The sequence below is a fragment of the Saccopteryx leptura genome, chromosome 1 (assembly GCF_036850995.1).
Source record: "Saccopteryx leptura isolate mSacLep1 chromosome 1, mSacLep1_pri_phased_curated, whole genome shotgun sequence".
Taxonomy (NCBI): domain Eukaryota; kingdom Metazoa; phylum Chordata; class Mammalia; order Chiroptera; family Emballonuridae; genus Saccopteryx; species Saccopteryx leptura.
In genome coordinates this window covers 230,795,321-230,816,744 of record NC_089503.1, presented here as the reverse complement: position 1 = coordinate 230,816,744, position 21,424 = coordinate 230,795,321, and the positions used below count along the sequence as shown (strand labels likewise).

Here is a 21,424-nt window from a genome sequence, read left to right as displayed (position 1 = left end):
TTCTCTTTAGCAATAATCACCATTTATTGGTAGGTTAATTATTCAGCGTATTAGTTTTTTTATTGCTATCACAAACATTAAGTGCTTAACACTATACAAGTTTATTATCCTAGAGTTTTGTAGGTTGGAAGTCCGTAACAGGTCTTACTGGACTGTAATCCAGGTGACAGTAGGGCTGTCAGTGGGGCTGAGATGGGCCCTAGGGCATAATCTTTGCTCATTCAGGTGTTGACAGAATTCAGTTGCATGTGTGATAGGGCTGAGGACCCAGTTTTGCTTGCTGGCCATCAACTGGGGCTGCTCTAAGGTCCAGGAGGCCTCTCTCCATCCTTTTGCACATAAGTCTCCTACATCTCAGAACCTGGAACAAATGATCATTTCCTTCTCAAGCTGCCCTCTGTTTGACCTTCTGTCATTGCACCTCTCTCTCCCTAGAACCAGGAAAGGGTCTTGGCTTTTAAGGTGTCACTCACTCATATGATTAGCTGGGTCCATCAGGATCATCCAGGATAATCTTTCCTACTCAAGGTCCATATTTTTTTATCTCACCTGCAGAATCTCTTGCCATTTTAGATATCGTATTCAAAGAGAGGAAGGTGTCGGGATTTGAGGCGTGCTGTTGATTTTCTTATTGCACCTGGGATGTGCTAAGTATTAAATACATCATTTATTTTTCTCTTTTTTATCAGAAGAAATAAAGTCTTAGAAAAATTGGGTAAATTGGCTATGTTACCATGAAACGACAATGTTATGCATATACAGTGTCCCAAACTTCTATAAATAGCTTTAGGCCAAAACTGTGTGTCTTTTTCTGCTTCAGGCATTCTTTTTATATCCCACTTGTTTATTTATCCTTTCTTAACATGTATTAACTATTAATAGCCATAGATGTTTTCCTTAATTACACTACTTGAGTTTCAAGTTCTCTGTGATTCTTGCCTTACAGATGTCTCAGTGCAGCAGCTAGGAAAGGAGGCGCTGTGTGAATGTTGACTAGGCTGATCTGCAGGCTGCGTTTGATTTGAGCCTCCTTTCTTTACCTTGCTTTATGGAAGCCAGCTGCCATTGTGGAAACATTATCCATCACCATTTTTTTTTTAATTGCAGAACCTTGATGCTCTGCATGACCACCTTGCTACTATCTACCCAGGTATGCGTGCACCTTCCTTTAGGTGCACTGATGCGGACAAGGGCAAAGGACTTATTCTGCATTACTACTCAGAGAGAGAAGGACTTCAGGATATTGTCATTGGAATCATTAAAACGGTAGCGCAACAAATACATGGCACTGAAATCGACATGAAGGTAATGATCAGTAATGGAGACACTCCTAAACAGAGATGCCAGTAGAATAGTAAAGAAATGATGCTCAGTGAATTTACCTTTAATTGTTGCAGCCAGTGGACCTTACCAAGAGGCATATATAAGCCGTACCAGTGGCAACACCAGAAATCTTCTAGATTTGGCCTTGGAATGCAAGGATATACAGGAATACAGACTATTTCCCCCTTGTAGCAGACTTTTCCTTTTATACATTGCTTCAGGCCACTTGAAATTTAGTTTGCATTCTCTGTGAGCACACACTAGCTGGAAAGCAGTGGGGGGGGCTGTGGCTGGCTAAGCTCTGTCCTTCCTATAACATGGACAGTCACATTCTATGATAATATAAAATTAGATATTCTTTGTTTCTTTGTAGATTTTTTTGTCTGTCCTTGAAATATCATTGGAATATATCATTTTATAAACTATAAGTTTTGCTTTTTTTAAAAAAAAACTGATTTGTTGTTGAAAGAAGCCAGGTCCCATACTTTAAAGTGTGTTGTCATTTACCATACAGACTATTAGTTTTAATGTAAATTCAAAGTATTAATACAATTGTATAATAAAGAGAACCATCATTTTTCTTTATTTCTAACACATAGTCTCCTACTCAGCTGTTTTTTTGATGGAGTCAGCATTTTCAGTCCAAAGAGCCATTTTTAGTGACCCCAAATTTGAGAAAAGTGGGGAAGGATACCCTATTTTAGCCTTATTTCTTTTTTATTTTCTTCCACTCCAAGAGAGAGAAAGGGAGATAGAGAAACTACCGCATGTGCCCTGTCCAGGATCTACCCAGCAACCCCCATCTGGTGCCATGCTTGCAACTGAACTATTTTTAGCACCTGAGGCAGAGGCTCCACAGAGCCATTCTCAGTGCCAGGGGCCAATGCACTTGAACCAACTGAGCTATGGCTGCAGGAGTGGAAGGCAGAGAGGAAGAGAGAGAGAGAGAGAAGGGGGCAGGGTGGAGATGCAGATGCAGATGGTTGCCTCTCTCGTGTGCCCTAACTGGCAATCAAACTTGGGATCTCCACACGCTAGGCCAATGCTTTACCACTGAGCCAACCAACTGGAGCCTGCTTTTGCTTGCTTGCTTGCTTGCTTGCTTGCTTGCTTGCTTTTCTCTCTTTCTCTCTTTCTCTCCCTTTCCTTTCCTTTCCTTTCCTTTCCTTTCCTTTCCTTTCCTTTCCCCTTCCTTCCTTCCTTCCTTCCTTCCTTCCTTCCTTCCTTCCTTCCTTCCCTCCTTCCCTCCTTCCCTCCTTCCCTCCTTCCTTCCTTCCTTCCTCCCTCCCTCCCTCCCTCCCTCCCTCCCTCCCTGCCTTCTTCCCTGCCTTCTTCCCTTCCTTCCTTCCTTCCTTCCTTCCTTCCTTCCTTCCTTCCTTCCTTCCTTCCTTCCTTCCTTCTTTCTACTAAGTGAGAAGTGGGAAGGCAGAGAGGCTCCTGCATGTGCCCCAACCATGATTCACCTGGCAAGCCCCCGGCCCCACAATGCTCTGCCCATCTGGGGCCACTGCTCCATGGCTCAGCAACCAAACTATTTTAGCTCCTGAGGTGAGGGCATGGAGCCATCCTCTGTGCCCAGGGCCAACTTTGCTTGAACCATTCAAGCCATGACTGCAAGAGGGAAAGAGAGAGAGAGAGAGAGAGAGAGAAAGAGTGGGGGATGGAAAAGCAGATGGTCATTACTTCTGTATGCCCTGACCGGGAATTAAACTGGGACTTCCACCTGCCTGGCAATGCTCTATTGCTGAGCCAACTAGCCAGGGTCCAGCCTTATTTTATTACGGCATGTTTTCTTGGATATCTTACTTATATTCTAATATATATGGGAAGCTAAACTTAAAATATAGGGTTATATAAATAAAAATTGTAGCATTTAAATTGGTTATATTGGAAAAGTATCCTATACATTTAATCTAGTAATATCACCTTAGGTTTCATGGAACTTTGCTTCCTTTCATCAGTGGGTGTCATTCTTACATGACACTTGTTGGTGATTCCCTGTTTGTTGCTCCTTTAGTTCCTGTATAACTAGAAAATGGGATTAGACATAACATGATTTTATGAAATCCAGAGTCATTTGGCCCTGGCCGATGGCTCAGTGGATAGAGAGCTGGCCTGGCATATGGACATCCCAGGTTCAATTCTGGGTCTGAGCAGGAGAAACAACCATCTACTTCTCTCCCCCCCCTCCTCCTCTTCTCTTCCTATTCCCCTCCCACAGCCAGTGGCTGGATTGGTTTTTAGCATGGCCCCAGGTGCTAAGGATAGCATGGTTGTTCTGAGCGTATCAGCTTCAGGTGCTAAAGATAGCTTGGTACTCCAGCATCATCCCAAGACATGGGGGTTGTTGGCTGGATCCTGGTTTGGGGGCACATGCCAGAGTCTTACTCACTATCTCCCCTCTTCTCATTTGAAACTACAAACAAACCAACAAAAAAAGCAAATCCTGAGACATTTACAAATTAAAGCCTTGGGTAAAGAACTGAAATTCTTTTATGATTAGGAATGCCACTGGAATACAGTAAAAACTTTATATGCCTTGTATTTATCATCTTTGATCCTGACACCAGACTAATACTGCTTTAGGGATCACGTGTCCTCTCTTGCAGGTACATAGAAATTTCAGGAGAAAAACAAAAATTAGGGCACACTTGGAAATGACAGTTGTTATGGTTTTTAGAATCTTTCGTTTGGAATGGTGACAACATTAGCACGTGCTATATAAAATTCAATTTTGTACTTAATTTAGTGGTTCACTTTATGTGATATTTGGGTTGTCTTATGACCTTCATTTTTTTCAAATGCTCCAATATAAACTTCTGAAATGTTGAAATTTGGTAATTATATTTTTCCCATTTAATTTTTTTCAAAGGCAGTTTTAATTTCCTAAAGTATTCTTGTCTTCTTAAAGGTATAGAGCTACAAAGACAATTTAAGTACTTAAGAAATATCATTCCCTGTCATGAAGTGATAAACCAAAGAGAGGTTAAAAATATCAGAAAAGCAGGTTTTTGGTTTTTTTCTTTTTGCCAATTAAACCAAAAAGTGTAGAACTGAAGAATTAATAAATTTATGTTACACATAATTTAGTTCCTGAGCTAAAATGGAAACAGAACCTAACATCAGAATTAAGCCTGAATTTTAAGATTGACTTGTTTTGTTTTGTTTCATTTACGAGGCTTTAGGAAGATCAATATTAATTGGGAAACATTTTATTTTTGTGACAGAGACTGAGAGACAGAGAGAGGGACAGACAGACAGGAAGGAAGAGAGATGAGAAGCATGAATTCTTTGTTGCGGCATCTTAGCTGTTTGTTGATTACTTTCTTGGGCTCAAGCCAGCGACCATGGCTCATGTCTATGATCCCACACTCAAGCTAGCAACCCCACATTCAAGCTGGTGAGCCCGCACTCAAGCTCGATGAGCCTGTGCTCAAGCCAGTGACCTCGGAGTTTCAAACCTGCATTCTCTGCGTCCCAGTCCGATACTATCCACTGTGCCACCACCTGCTCAGGCTGGGCAACATTTTTAAGTTATAAATAATAATACTAATATTTAAGCAGTCTAGTAGATTAATGTGATAGTTTTAATAGAATATCTTAATTCACCATGACAGTATATCTAAAAGAATATATATAACAGAGTCCATATTAACTGTGATTTGCTCTTAAGTCTCAGAATATGCTGCAGTGAACTCCTGAACAAAAAAAAAATAAAAATAAAAAAAGAGCAACATTTTGCCTTCATTTAACTGTAATTGAAGAAATATTGTTTCAATTAGCTCCCATTTGGGTCTGGGTACAGTTGAGATAGAATTTTGGTCACTTTTAAGATGATATATTACTTGCAATTTTTTAAACTCAAAATAAAAGATCTTTTCTATCATCTAATAATATATTTGCCTATAAATAATATTTTAGAAATATGGCTATTTAGAAATTATGAAAATGTAGTTACTTGGTAGAAATTTAGAAATATAGCTATCTCTTTAAGTTATAAAACTTTGCTCACTATTACTTCCTTAGAATGAATTTCTACATTTGGAATTAAAATCAAAGAATATACAATTTTTAAAGAATTTTAATACATATTAATAATCTACCCTTCAGAAAGAAAGATCAATCAATGTACCCTCGCACTAGTGTTGAGATAATTTTTTCTGTATTTTACCCAACTTCCTACTCTAAGTTTATATACTCACCAAACTGATGGATAAAAGAATGACATTGCATGTACTTTAAAATATGTACCTCTAGCCTGAGCTGTGGTGGCGCAGTGGGTAAAAGCGTCGACCTGGAAATGCTGAGGTCGCCGGTTCGAAACCCTGGGCTTGCCTGGTCAAGGCACATATGAGAGTTGATGCTTCCAGCTCCTCCCCCCTGTCTCTCTCTCCTCTCTCTCTCTCTGTTTCTCTCTCCCTCTCTCTCTCCTCTCTAAAATGAATAAATAAAATAAAAAAATATATGTACCTCTATTATTTTATTTCTTCCTGTAAAAGTTATTTTTGTAACATGTTAAATAGTACTGCCTGTATGCTTTATAGGTCATTCACTATAGAAGTGTGCTTGGATGAGAGGACTAAGCCCACCAGGATAACAGACTGCTCTTCTGCTAATTCTACCAGAGTCTATTGGCTGAGAGAGGACTGATAACAGATTCGCAATTTTACTGTGAATAATTATTCAATCTTCAAATTTCTTAAATAAATGTCCAGACAATGTTTTTTATTTAAGAATGGGTAGTATTTACATATATTAAAGTTTTCAAGTTAATGCTCTAAATCCAATTCTCAGAACCAGTTTCTTAGGTATTTAGGTTAAGTCCACTGAAATGCAGACAACTAACACCTTTTCCCTCTTTGACATCTAGGTCATTCAGCAAAGAAATGAAGAATGTGATCATACTCAATTTTTAATCGAAGAAAAAGAATCTAAAGAAGAGGACTTTTATGAAGATCTTGACAGATTTGAAGAAAATGGTACCCAGGAATCACGCATTAGCCCCTATACCTTCTGCAAAGCTTTTCCTTTTCACATAATATTTGACCGGGACCTAGTGGTCACTCAGTGTGGCAATGCCATCTACAGAGTGCTTCCCCAGGTAAATGACACCACTTCCATGGGGCCTGAGACTAAAGACCACTAAGGCACTATTGTTACATGTTACTATTCATTTATTTAACCCTGTTACTGTGTATTAGGTGATGAGCAGAACGTCATATATTACATGTTTAAATGTGTGCCTTAAGCTTACGGCTATTTTTCCTACAACAGGCATGTTTTTTTTCTATTTTAATCACTTACAGGGACAGTGAGAATGGTATACTTTTTTTAAATGAGAAAATGGGCAACTTTTTAGTAACAATCAACTCTATCTAAAAACGGCTTTCAGATCAACCTTGGACATTTTCAGGGAAATAAAGAGAAAACAACAGAAATTATCATGGGACTTACTAGAAAAAGCACCAAAGGACAACAGTATGGAGAGGATGAGAACCTACATTTGATTTGCATTATTCTGACCCACTTGTAAAATCCTTCCTTTCTACTGTACCAACTTTTGGAGTTGTAAATGACATGTATCTAGAGATACTATTTTGCTTGTAATTAAAGAGACTTGATAATTCAGGATTAGCCCAAATGGGATCAGGCATAATAAACCTATGAATCCAGAAGCCTGGGCACTTACACTGGTTTGCCTTTCCCCATTGTGTGACCTAAAGTGTTACTTGGCCTCTTTCTCCCTGTTTTCCCTTTGTTATAAAATGAAGCTAGAGAGTGAAAGAACATGTAGTTTAGTCCCTAGTCCATTATAAGCAATCTGTAAATGTTCCCTATTATGATGATTAACTATCTTTTGATAAATTATGTTTGCTGATGGTCTTGATGTTTAAATTTTAACCATTTGCATTTCATAACTCATGCTATGGTTTAAAAAATAAATTTCCATTCCTTTTTTCTTTGAAGATACTTTTTTTTTTTTTTATTAGCTTATATTTGAATGTTAGTCATCTGAATCCATATTGGTTTTATGCTCACAAAACTATTTGATGTCCATCAGTTGAATCACCGAGTTGCATAGATCGAGGTATGAATCCATAGTTGAGGTTCTTTTCTACAAAATAATGTATTTCTGTACTTATATATAACCTGGTTTAATTTAGTAATATCAAATGCAAAACTCTTTTAAACAATTTAGTGTTTTTATTTCTTTTTATCTACATTTTTAGCTCCAGCCTGGCAATTGCAGCCTTTTGTCTGTCTTCTCTCTGGTCCGTCCTCATATTGACATTAGTTTCCATGGGATCCTTTCACACATCAATACAGTTTTCGTGTTGAGAAGCAAGGTAATTAAGATATGATTTTATAAAATGTGAGCAAGTAAAGTGTGTTACATACATACTAAAAGTGTCCCGGAGGAAAACGTAGCTACTGTGCCATTCCGTAAGACAGAGGAGGTATGGCTAGACCTGAAGCCGACCTCAAGGGGAGTCCGGCTTTAAAGGCAATGTAACTGATTATTGGTTTGCTCGAGGAGCAATGGGATTGTGTCATCTGCTCAGATTTTACAAAAGTAGGTGCTGAAAATACCTTGCTGAGACAACCCAGTTTCACATATTAAACCAGTATCTTTTATTCCCTGTATAACTACAATGTCCTATTTTAAAAATCAGAAGAATGGATAAAGATTTAAAACAAAAAACAAACAAAAAAAACTTCACCCACTTTCTTAAAGCTTCTGTTATTCTTGGTTCCATTTTTTGGGCGGAGAGGAAGAATGATAAAATATTTATTCATTTGTTAATTTAAGTAGAACTCAGATCTCACTGTTGCTGTCTTTAGGATTTATAGAGCAAAATGTCCTGGAGTATACACTCTTCCTCCTTCCTTCAGCCTCCCTGAAGGTCTGACATATACATACATTGAAACTATTGCTCTGTGAATGTAGGAGTGGGGAGTGAAGAGGCTTGGTTTATCTTTAATGAGACCTGCTATTATGTGTTTGGTTATGTCTTTAGTAAGACTTGGTATATTAATGGTCATGTCTTGCCTTTTCAAGGAAGGGTTATTGGATGTAGAGAAGTTAGAATGTGAGGATGAACTGACTGGGACTGAGATCAGCTGCTTACGTCTTAAGGGTCAAATGATCTACTTACCTGAAGCAGACAGCATACTTTTCCTGTGTTCACCAAGGTAAGAGTTTTTAGACTAATTATAATGAATATATGTACCCATCTTTTCCTAACAAAGAAATTCAATAACATTTTATTCAATGATGTCTACATATCCTGAAGTATAATTTCATTTTCAAACTGTTCTAGTATACCTCTCTATAACAAAGATGTCATTTACAATTTGTAAGAAATTCAGAAGAAATCATGTATTCTGTTTTACTTGCTTTGTCTTAAGCAATTTGCTGAGTTTATGCCATTAGATCATCCTACAGCTAATCTATAATTAGCTAATTCTATAGCTTTGTACCATCCAAAGAGTCATCATGCAGAAAAGTAATTCCAAAAGCATGTAATATGATAGTATAAATTATGGGCATATTTGATACCAAAATGATTTAAAATTTGTTTTTTGTTTTTATTAATTTTTAAAATTTATTAGTTTTAGAGAGAGAGAGGAAGGGAAAGAGAGAAAAATATCAATTTGTTGTTCCACTTATTTATGCATTCATTGGTTGATTCTTGTATGTGCCCTGACTGAGGATCGAACCCACAGCCTTAGCATATCCTGACAGCCCTCTAACCAACTGAGCTACCCAGCCAGGACTAAAAATTGTTTCTGGATTTGAATTACCTTATATTTAAAATATTTAGCTACTTTAATCAGGATATATTACTGAAACTATATTATCAAATTGATTGCCATTTATGTTATTTGTAATAAACATCAGAGGGAAGTAAAACTGTGGGTTAGTGTTTTCCCAATTTGATAAGGTATTTTACTAAAAGATGCATGAGAATTCAGGACACAAAAATAAATCCAAATTTGCTTCATATCAATAGACATAGAGAACTCTGGAATTTGTTATTAGGTGAGATTTCATGTATTTATAACTTTCTATAAACCAAATATATACACATTCATTAATAATACAATCAAGAAAGAATGTTTTGGTGGGTTGTTGGCTAAAAATTTTATATAAAGTCTACCATGATTATTTTTGACTTCTAGACCCTACCAAAATTTCTAAAAATTCTAATGGACTTTATAACACCTTCTTTTAATATGTTAATATAGTATTAAAGAGTGTGTAAAACTAATTATGATATTTTTCCTGAGACTATATACCATAAAAATAAAAGAGACAATATTAGAAAATATAAACTCTTTATTTTTTCACTTATAACCTACACCATTCTAATTATATATTTATTTGCTATCAATACTTTTTTTTTATTCTGCCTCTTCCCAAGAAGAGCTTCAGCAGACCAAGAGCTTCTCAATAGGGATGATCACTACTTGTGGTGATAAAGCTTTCTTATGAAAACAGAAGCAGAAAGTTTGCAGTCTGTGTGTTCATTACCACATGCAGAAATTGGTCACATAATGGCACATTTTCAGATTGTTCTGTGGTACCAGTTTGTGGGTAGAAAACTTGATGCATATAATGCATGAAAAAAAGAGGTCAACTAAGAGCAGTCTTACTTCTAAAACAAATATTTTCGAGATGATAAGTATAAATTTAGAAAAATGTTGATAGTTAATTAAAATAAAATTTTAAAATGAGATACAATTTGATTAAGTTTCTAACTCAATCTTAGCATTTATAACCATTCATCTTTATTTTAAGCTTATAATCTTTTTTTTTTTTCTGCTCATGGACAGGCCTTTTATACCATTGAGCAGATGATCTGGCCTCTTTCCAGAGGGGCTATTTCTGCAAGTGAGCTTTAACTTACATATCTAACAAAATCTAAAGGAACCGTGTGCTTCATTTAGATTTTGATCATTTTATGTTTCTATATTGGAACGCTAATTTTTGCTTTAATTTATGGACATTTCTGCTGAGATTTATTGTAGGGAGACATACTAATAATTCATAATCCTTCAGTAAAATCTCAAGTCAATTATGTCATTTTAGAGAAATTATTATTGTGAATGCCCAGAATTACTTTGCATTTAAACCAATTATATAAACTTAAAACATTTTCACCAAAGATTTAGTTTTTAAAAAAGCTACTTTTCACTTACCAAATCCTCACTAAAAAAAAAAATCACATTCTAAAAATGACTTAAGTTGCAAAAATGCATAAAATTCAGCAAGTTTAAATACTCTTTCAAAAATATGAGAAAAGTTAAAGAAAATAATAGTAGAAGAAATTTGATTCAGAAGAGTACCATATACAATACAGGTCAGAAAATCATAACATAAACAAAAAATATATTTGTTGAAGATGGATCATAAATCTTATAAATTTTTAATCACCATATCTAAAAAGAAAAAGCAACCAGTTAAAAGAGTCACAGAATCCATAAGAAAGAAATGAACTCGTTTCTCAAAAGCAGCACAAATATCCCTGTTAAAGAGAGTAAAAATAAATTATTTTTAATCTCTTGATAATGAGAAAGAATGTGATAATAAAGCAGAGCCTGTGTTAAACACATGAGCAGGTTTGATGAGACCGCTTTCTGTATTATCTTTCAATTGAGGCTGACAGCATCAAAAAGTGCAATTTGGCACAAATGAATCTTAAGTTCACAGCTCTTTGGGAGATTTTGAAATCTTTAAAAGAATAAAATTGTATTCATTGTATGATTCCCATTATTTCCCCTTCAGCCTGAGAAGATTTAGAATGGCAGGAGATGACAAGATTATACTCCCTGACAGTAATCAGGGTTGGTATTGTCATCTGGATGAGTTGGAATGATTTTTGCCGCCCTTCTCTGTATGACAGTGTGATGAATCTGGACGATTTGACAAGGAGAGGTCTGTATCTAAGTGACATCCCTCTGCACGATGCCACACGTGATCTCGTTCTTTTGGGAGAACAATTCAGAGAGGAATACAAACTGACCCAGGAACTGGAGATCCTGACAGACAGGCTGCAGCTCACACTAAGAGCCCTGGAAGATGAGAAGAAAAAGACAGACACGTAAGTCTGTAGCCTTGTGCTGGCAGAAGGGCCAGGCTGCCAGGTGCCGTGTATTATGACTCTACTCTAGTAGAGATTAATAATCAGATAAAAAGGCATGGGAGCCATTTTATAGATAAACCCTTCGATAAACCCTTCCATATCACTTAGAATGAAATTATGCATGCAGAAAAAAATCAGTCTTAATGGGAATGGAATATGTCTTCTATTTTTACAAACCAAAATGAAAGAATGAATGCCAGAACATCTCTGTGAAAATCATTAGAATAACTCAAATACTTAAAATCCAACTATCCATTCATTCTTTCCTTTATACAAGGAATATATTCTGAGCATTCTGTATATGCTGGGGTCTGGGTAAGTTCTGAGGGTTACACTGAGCACTGCACTTAGAGTTGGCCATTATATCAATATTTTTAAAAATTTCTTTTCTAGGACTGAATTATTTTAGGACTTGGCTGATAAGACTCTGACAGAGCGTAATGTCATCTGTAATGACAACAATTACATCTCTAAAGGCAAACACCAAAAAAAATAAGTCAAAGTATAAACTTATTTTCCTATGAATGGTAGATTAAATTATAAAATATTGGGAAAGTAACATGAAAGTAATAGTTTGTTTTCAGATAATTCATTTTAAACAGATACACATCATGCATACTACTTGGCCTTGTTTGCATATATTAATTAAAAACACTAAGTCACTGATGTTTATAAGATATTTTACCCAGGGCCTGTGTGTTCATTTTTAATACTTACATATCAGGAAGGCATTTTATTGAAGAATTGAACTAATTTGTCTTACTTCCATGAGAACTATTTCACTCTACTTGAACATCCAGAATGTTGGTAACAACATCACTTTCTATACTTTTCTAGCATTGATACATGTGTCGTTGCCGGGGTGGATGCTGTGCCCACATGGAAACACATCAGTTAACTATTGATAGCATGGATAGGGAATGCCATTTAATGCCTGTCTTTACCCATAGCTTTTTAGCTCATTGTCTTGACCTTTGTATAATGAAGGTGAAAACTGAGTTTAGTTTCTTTTTTTATATCACTTAACATTCCTCACAGCCCTAAACTGAACGCCTTAATCTATTCAGGTATTTTGAAATTTTCAGAATGTATATAAGGCAGGCAGCTCAAATTCCTGCCGCTGCTTGAAAAACAACTCAAACTCTATGTTTTATTGGTATGTGGTACAACTTTATCCATGAAAAATATCACATTTTGTGGCGCTCATAAGTCAGTCCTTAGGACTAAAGTTCAAAGTCAAATGAGTTTGTAAAGTGAGTTTCTCAGTATCCTGCTCTGGCTATTATATTAGAAAACCACCCGAGTTTGTTTATTTTTTTGTAGATGTTTGTTTTTCAAGCCGATTTAATTATAAACTCTTTATTATTTATTTTTGTTAAAGCCAAGTAGTTCTACTGTTCACATTTAATATATATATATATATTTTTTAAAGATTTTGTTTATTGATTTTACAGAGCGAGGAGGTGGGGTAATGAGAAGTATCAACTCACAGTTGTTTCAGTTTAGTTGTTCATTGATTTCTTGTATGTGCCTTGACCCGGCAAGCCCAAGGTTTTGAACCAGCAACCTCAGCATTCCAGGTTGACACTTTATCCACTGTGCCACTACAGATCAGGCTACTATTCTCATTAAATGTGTATTCAAATATAGCTTTAAATACTTTATTAAATTTTTTCTGTTTGAAGGTTGAAATGGAAAGACTGGAGAAATCCCACTAAAGCTGGGAAAAATAATGAGAGCTCAGCTCCACATTGTAAATTAAACTCAGCACAGTCTACCCTTTGACGTAAAGAGGAAGAAGGGAGGAGGCCTCATGCCAAGAGCCCAAACATCTCCCTGGTGTCTGCTTCTCTCCTAGTAACTCCATCAGTGATCACCTTTCCCCTGTTCTGTTCACCACACCTGTCCTCTCAGCATGGTCCCTGATGTCACTGGAGTAGTCTCAGTGTCGACTGGAGAAACAAAATCTTTTCTCATCTAGATCAAGGTCCCCCTGTCTTACCAGTTTCTTCCACAGAAGAGTGAGGCATGGATGTGACTGGGGAGAAACCTGCTTCCTTCAATATGACTTGACAACTGAGATCAGATTCTTATTCCAGAAAGATGAACCTGTTCTTGGTGTTGTGCTGTATGTGCAGTTTTTCATGCTGGTCATGTTGACTTTTATACCATGACTGTCATAACAGCAGGGTCAGGATACTGGACAAATGACAACTGATGTCTTTGGTTTAGTGTTGGTTGGCTTATTTTGATATAGTATGAATTGGTTTGGCCTTGGGGACATTTTATGTAATTAAAACAAACAAATGATTTATTTAGTTTATATGTCTTGTTTTTACTTATAAGTATGGCTAATATTTGAATCTAGTTCTAGAGATTGCCCTATACAAATCCAGGCCCTTTGGGTGCAAATGATGTTGATGTTCTATGAACTGGCCAGTAGAAGCACTAAACCTATTCCCAGTATTTCTTACCGTGGCTTTTTCCTAATCCCTCTAAATAGGTTGCTATATTCTGTCCTTCCTCCATCCGTTGCCAATGAGCTGAGACACAAGCGTCCCGTGCCTGCTAAAAGATATGACAATGTGACCATCCTCTTCAGTGGCATTGTGGGCTTCAATGCTTTCTGTAGCAAGCATGCATCTGGGGAAGGGGCCATGAAGATAGTCAACCTTCTCAACGACCTGTACACCAGATTTGACACACTGACTGATTCCCGGAAAAATCCCTTTGTGTATAAGGCAAGTACTGTAATGCAGTGCTGTTCAGACCCTGCCCTCCAGGAGTGCTGCAGTCAGAGTGCTCTGTAGCCTTGGTATATAGTAAGTCCTCCTGTATGCAATACTTATCATTATCTTAATCACCTCTTTCTATAAAATGTTCTATTCCTTGCAACCAAAATGAGTGGAGGAGATGATTCCCTAGTTAAAAGGAAATGTTTAGCAGCTTGTTGGCACTTACCTGAACAAATCTATGCAGGTTGTTTATCAAACATAATCCAATCATAGCATTCATTTTAGTGCTCTGTAAGAGACATTCTTACTGAAATATATAAATGTTTTGTATGGTAAAGAAGTCATGGAGCATGAGAAAGGTGCTGGAATTTTAGATAAGATCAACTTGAAGATAAACATTTATAAGGCATTTCTGTCCTTGGTTTCGATGAGAAACAATCATATACTGGAAAAATGAGGTCAGTGGAATCTTGTTTCATAGAGGAAAGAATGTTAACTAAACCATCCCCAGGCATCTGGAGTCATATAAGTGCCACAAGAACTATTTATTTTAGAGTGGCTTTCCCAGGTACAGTGTAACACTTGGTGAGCACATCATAAAACTAAATGGTTAATGACCATGATAAGTCATTGAACTTCAGGCAGGGGTCCCTTTGCCAGCAAACCATCACTGCTTTAAAGGGTAAATAAGGCATAACAGTGTTCTACTGAATTATAAGGGTATCTGAGGTGAGAAACCAGGACGTACAAAAGAAAAAGTAAGGCTATGTCTACATCTGCCTGTAATAAAAGACCTCAAATGCCATGCGTGTAAATTACAAATGATTGCAAAGTTTCATGTTGTTAGAATTTTTTGAGAACTAAGGGGGAGGATAGTTTAAAGTTACTGATAGCCTTGGACAAATATTTTTTTGGGTAGGGGTAGCAACTGAAGCAGTCATGTTTATGCTAACCAATAAATATCTAAGTATATGTGCTATGTCAGGTGGAGACTGTTGGTGATAAGTATATGACAGTGAGCGGGTTGCCAGAGCCATGCATCCACCATGCACGATCCATCTGCCACCTGGCCTTGGACATGATGGAAATTGCTGGCCAGGTTCAAGTAGATGGCGAATCTGTTCAGGTTAGTAAAGTGAATATATATTATAATAGTGGCTGCAGACCTCTGTAGACAGCTGGTTTATATTCTTAACCAAGCAATCATTGATTATGTACATTTATTATGTACAAGAAGGGCATCTTCATGACAAACACAGAAATATTTTAATGAACCCATTGTGTTACATCCTTTTATAGAGATGACAAATCTTTTCACCTATCTGAAATTATTTAGTCTGTCCCATGTACTAAAAGTCATGAGCATGAGATAAAACCTTCTGTCCCTTCTTTGTGTGTGTTTGTTTGTTTTTTAATTTCTTTCCTATGTCTCATGTACTTTGCCAGAGTCATATCTTTGAAATCTTCAACTTTAGAAAAGGAATGTTTTTCTTGGAAGACAAATGATGTGAGGGTTTTGATTTTGTCTGTAATGCATTTGGAATTTTTCTAGAGAATTCCTATGATCTTTGTACAATGACTCTACACTATTCTGTAACATAAAAGAAATAAATGCTAGTGTGTTAGCTATTAAAGTTACTGATGCAAAGCTTTTGTTTCTGCAGATAACAATAGGGATACACACTGGAGAGGTAGTCACGGGTGTCATAGGACAGAGGATGCCTCGTTATTGTCTTTTTGGAAATACTGTCAACCTCACAAGCAGAACAGAAACCACTGGAGAAAAAGGGAAAATAAATGTGTCTGAATATACATACAGGTAAGAGAACATGGCTTGGCATTTACTGATTTGAAAGGCAAATGTCTGTTTGCATGTGGTTTTACTCTCCAAGTGATTCTGTTACCATGAAGCAGTTATCACCGTCACTTTTAGGATTGTTTTCTATTTGAGAGGATAGTGTCATTATTTTTGCTTTAAATAATTTCACATCATCTCAGATATTCTGGATATAATCATTGTTCCTAAAAATCCTGAGTTACCTTTAAGTACAACTTGAGTGTGTGTCCTTGCTGAGAGAGACTTTGGTACATGTCACTTTCTCCATGCAACCATTTTCCAGAATTACCTCCCTACTCCCCGTCCTCTTTCAGATGTCTTATGACACCAGAAAACTCAGATCCACAGTTCCATTTGGAGCACAGAGGCCCAGTGTCCATGAAGGGCAAAAAAGAACCAATGCAAGTTTGGTTTCTATCCAGGAAAAATACAGGAATGGAGGTATGACTAATCAGAGCGTAATTCTTTTTTTTTTTTTTTAATAAATATGAAGAGCTAAATCTTAATCACTGAAGCCGTGTTTCATTTGAAAGGAATTTTTGTTTACAGAAATGAACTTGTAAACAAAGCAGCAGAAATACTACACCGTCAATGAGCCAGTTGGAACAATAAGTACTTCTTTGGTGATACTTTGTTATTGTCTTTTGAAACTAAAATCAAATGCACTAGACTAGATGAAGCCCTAGCCGGTTAACTCAGTCAGTTAGAGCATCATTCCAAAACGACAAGGTCGGAGGTTCAATCCCCAGTCAGGACACCCAGGGGAAGCGACTAATAAAAGCACAACTAAATGGAACAACAATTGAATACTTCTATTCCCCCTCCAAGCTCTTTCCCTCTTCCTCTTTCTATCTTTCAAAAAAAATTTAAAAAAGCACTAGATGAAGAAGACTTGCTTTTTGGTTTTTTTCTGTCATCTGGTTTAAACACCACTGAGGTGAGAGGCTGTGAGGGGAATCCCCTGGCTGTGCGCTAGAGTGGATCTCAGAACACCAGTGGGCTTGCGTACACGGAGGCATGGCCAGTCTCTTCCCACTCACAGTGTGTGATGTCAGAAACAAATTTGACACTTTGTTCCCCTATTAATGTATTGGTCCTTTAGAGAGGGTGAGACTGTTTGATTACATTTCTTTTCCTGAATGTCTACATTACATTCCCTGAAAGTGCATTTAGAGTATAACAAGACTTAACAGGAATGGAATGTCAAGTTTTAAAATATTTATCTTTATCTTCTTTCAGCTGTTTTTACTTTAAATAATTTACCGGTGGGGATGGCATGCTCACTGATGTTTTCTGATAACTTGAACTGTACTTGAAGTGTTGAAGTGTTGGTCATTGGAGTTGGGTGGCCTTCTTTCACCTGGAGTCAGGGTGGGAATACCTTTGAAAAACTGTAGATATGAGTGCAGATCACACTCTTACAGAAAACAGTTTCTTTGAGGGGCACTGCAGGCTTTGTTGTCACTGAAAATTAATTCCTTGCTTCTCCCACCCACTTTTCTAAGGAAACAGAGCAGGATGAGAACTGACTCGGACTGTGGGAGGAAGAAGACGGCGATCAGGCTCTGGTTACCCCCTAACATACGGCAGGCCTAGGAGCAGTCGTTAACCTGTGTATGCAAAGTCTTGCTTTGTCGTTTTCAGTTATCCCAAGCCTTTCTTCGGGGTCTTTCACTATTTATTATTCAGCTTTAGCTTTACTTTTGATTCTTTTCAAGGTTTAATAAATTCTCCAAATTTCGGCTTCAGATGTGAATGATACGCGCTTCGTGTGTCTTAAAATCTACTGCAGGCATTATGTGGTCATTTGTAAGTAGTAGGCACCCAATAAATATCTGTTGAATTTAATTAAATGAAACTGAGCAGTATTTGGCCTTGTGTATACGGAGCATCATTTACCAAATCTGTTTTGTGCTCTCTCTATATATGTACATGTATATTTTAATGACTATAACATATAAGGAACTTTATATCACGCTGGTGTATATCATTATAGAAATCATTTTCTAAAGAAGTAAGTTGGAAATTTGAGGGGGAAAAGATGGGATTTATTTTCGGACTCCCAAAGTAAGAATTAACATACTATGCTAAGAAAATAAGTGACTATTTTGTAGTATGTCAATTTCCCTTTAAAAATATAGAACACACATTTCTGTTATTAAAATATTTGATTACTCATTCAAATCATGTGACAATTGTAATTCCTTTAAAATGCTAGCATTTGCATTGTATCCCTTGTATTAAATCTCATTAACTACATGCAGCTGTTACAGGAAGGGGCACTGTTTCCCATTGAGCTGTTACATTGACTAGGGATACATATTCGGGACTCTAATCACTTCCAAGAATAAAGCTGGGACACTGTTAATCAGAGCCATCCTGGCCTTTTATTCCCAGAAATTAACTTCTTTCTCGTAGCTTAGAAGGATGTGACTATGTCCAGGGCATCACGTTCAGAAAACTTAGTTTAATTGTGACATAGAATGCAGTCCTCTTGGAATAATTGACCGGTTGTTCTTAAATGTCTCAATAATTTATTAATATCTATCTTTATAAAATGGTGTGCAACTGTGTTTGTGTAAAAATGTCAAGTTTAGTATTTCATATCAACACCGATATCTGTATAAATGTTTCATGTTAATGTGTAAAAGAATCTGTAATAAATTATTTTTTCACTTGTCTCTCGACATTTTATTAGTGCTCTGTTTGTAAATACATTTTACAACTTTACCCATTATAAACTTCAAATTAATTTAGACTCACCGCTATTAGAAAGTTTAATGGCTCCTCTTAGGCATATTCTCAAATGCTATTTTTCTTTAGAATCAAGAAAAGAACAGACACAAGACTAGATCTGGTGAGGGGGTGGGAAGGGCGGGAATAAACTGATAAATATGCAATGACATCAGCTCTCAAAGTGCTCACAGTCTTTTAGGAATGAAAGACAAATACAAATATAAAAATATGTAATATTCGTAGTGATAAGACAATTTGAGATGAAGGAAAGACTACCTAGAGAATGAGAGATGAGAGGGAGGACAGGGTGGGGAGTGAATAGGAGGAATCAGGGAGGCCAGCTGGATTTTATGATGGTCTATCAGGGGTCCTCAAACTTTTTACACAGGGGGCCAGTTCACTGTCCCTCAGACCGTTGGAGGGCCACCATATACAGTGCTCCCCTCACTGACCCAATGAAAGAGATGCCCCTTCCGGAAGTGCGGTGGGGGGGCCGGATAAATGGCCTCAGGGGGCCGCGTGCGGCTCACAGGCTGTAGTTTGGGGATGCCTGGTCTAGTTTAAAGATGAAGGAATGCCGTGGAAGCGAGCATCTGCGTCTCTGCTAGTAGCTGTGGATGAAAAAGGGGCCACGTACTGAATCTGACAAGCCCAGGGGAGGCACTGCAGGCCTTACAAACTCCAAGACCTACAGTAACCACATGGGTTACTGAACACAAATATTCTAACTAAAAGCAGGTCATGGTAGGTAGTCACGTCTTAGGCCTATAGGTTCTTTGGCAAAGGTCAGTCTTTATCTAAGTGAGCCTGCCTATTGTCTAAGATAAACGTACCTTTGAAAAGTCAGAATAATCTCCTTTTTCAGATCCTCAGGGCAGACCCACCTCACAGAGGTACCTTGTTTCCCCAAATACCATCCCTGTGTGCTGTGTATAGTAATTATTAATTATCCTGCACCCACCAATGTAAATGAAAGAAGTATGTGTCTTCTGCTTTACTTTTTATCCAGTCCAGAGATTTCCCTGCCTTGCTTTCTCCCACCCCCTTGATCTACGACCAATGGATTTCATGGAACCCTCCTGAGTCTCCTCCTCTGATACTAATGTATAAAATAAGCTGCGTTCTCAGAAGCATTTTCTCCCGGAAACTGTAGTTGTTTTGGCTCAAATAAACTCTCACTAGACTTTGGCTTAGGCTGTGTGTTCTTTGATCAACACAGCCTACACTCAGTGTCTCCAGCTTCTCTCCTGTTTAGCCCTCCTATGCAGAATGTAGTCTGTGCATCGAGTTTGCTTTGCATGGGGTTATCTTCCCAATTTCTAAATTTAGTGAACACTAATCAGCCTGTTTCATTGGCCGTGGTGGCTACTTTATGCAGACTTTAAAATTTTATTATTCTCTTTTTATTGTTTCTGTAAAATTCCTATTCAAACAATTTTGGGGGGGAAGGTGAATATTTTAAAACATTAAAAAAAAAAAAGAATTGTACAGGGTACAGCCATATGCCTCCCACCTTGATTTTTATAGTTATTAAAAATTTACTGTATTCTTACGGTTTTATTTTCTAGCTTTCTGTAGTCTGTTGGATTCTGATTTTTTTTGAGATACAATTCACATACTAGAAAATCCACTTTTTTAAGGTGTCCAATTCAATTGTTTTAGCAAATTTACAACATTATACAATCATTTAATTACAGAATATTTTTATTACCTCAGAAAGACGTAACCATTAGCAGTCACTCCAAATTAAGAGCTTTCCTCTGCCCCTGACACCCATGAATCCACTTTCTGTCCTTAAGAATTTTCCTGTTCTGAACATTTTATATTATGGAATTTTAGTCTATTATAACAATATTTGGTCATACTGTTCCAGTTTCTGGCACAAATTTCTAAAATGCCTGGAATTTCCTAAGTGATGAAAAGGACCAAGGTTTCTTTTGTTATGTTAATGGTGACTTTGGACTTCACCTAAGAGTGGGGGCTCCTGTCCCGTGGAGCCAACCTTGTGTTTAGAGGATTGGGGACTTTCAGCCCCCCCCAACCCCCACCTCTGGCATCAGGAAGGGGAGAGAGGGTGGGGGTTAAAACCATTACCGACGGCCAGTGATCTAGCCTGTCTGTGTAATGATACATAAATAAAAACCCAAAAAGGCCCAGTTGGAGAGCTTCCAGATGGGTGAACGTGGGCAGATGCAGAGAGGGTGTCTGCAGGCGGCACTGACTCGTGCCTTGCGTGCATCTCCTCCATCTGGCTGTTCCTGAGTCACCCTTTCCAGTAAGTCCTACATTGCTCTAAGTTTGTGGGCCATTCTAGCACATGAAACCCAAATTGGGGGTTGTGGGAATCTTGGATCTATAGTCAGTGGGTCAGAAGCACAAGGGAGGTCCTGGGTTTGCAGTTGGCCTCTGAAGTGGCCAGTTCTGTGGGACTGAACTCTCGGCCTGTGGAACCCGATACTGTGTCCTTGAAGAGCGATTTTCATCCTGTGGGCCGCAAGAATATTTGAAACAGGCAATTCCAGAGTATTTAGTCAGGGGCACTGACCTCTTTTCCCTTAGATTGTAAAAAAAAAAAAAAAGTCAATAGCCAACACAATAGCAGTTCGATGTGAATGCAGCAAAAGTATTATACCAGTTTTCTTTTT

The 21,424-nt window shown here is 37.5% G+C and overlaps 1 protein-coding gene across 1 annotated transcript in view; it reads left to right on the top strand.

Annotated features, from left to right (window-relative positions):
* GUCY1B1 (guanylate cyclase 1 soluble subunit beta 1) overlaps positions 1–18,730 on the top strand; it is a 42,934-nt gene extending 24,204 nt beyond the window's left edge. The window contains exons 5-14 of the mRNA XM_066387618.1: positions 1,108–1,305; positions 6,194–6,424; positions 7,554–7,670; positions 8,384–8,517; positions 11,232–11,429; positions 13,975–14,212; positions 15,192–15,332; positions 15,871–16,025; positions 16,358–16,484; positions 17,549–18,730. Of these exons, the coding sequence (XP_066243715.1) occupies positions 1,108–1,305; positions 6,194–6,424; positions 7,554–7,670; positions 8,384–8,517; positions 11,232–11,429; positions 13,975–14,212; positions 15,192–15,332; positions 15,871–16,025; positions 16,358–16,484; positions 17,549–17,572 (1,563 nt within the window). The 3' untranslated portion in view covers positions 17,573–18,730. The remainder of the gene's footprint in view (positions 1–1,107; positions 1,306–6,193; positions 6,425–7,553; positions 7,671–8,383; positions 8,518–11,231; positions 11,430–13,974; positions 14,213–15,191; positions 15,333–15,870; positions 16,026–16,357; positions 16,485–17,548) is intronic.
* The last annotated feature ends 2,694 nt before the right edge of the window (positions 18,731–21,424 follow it).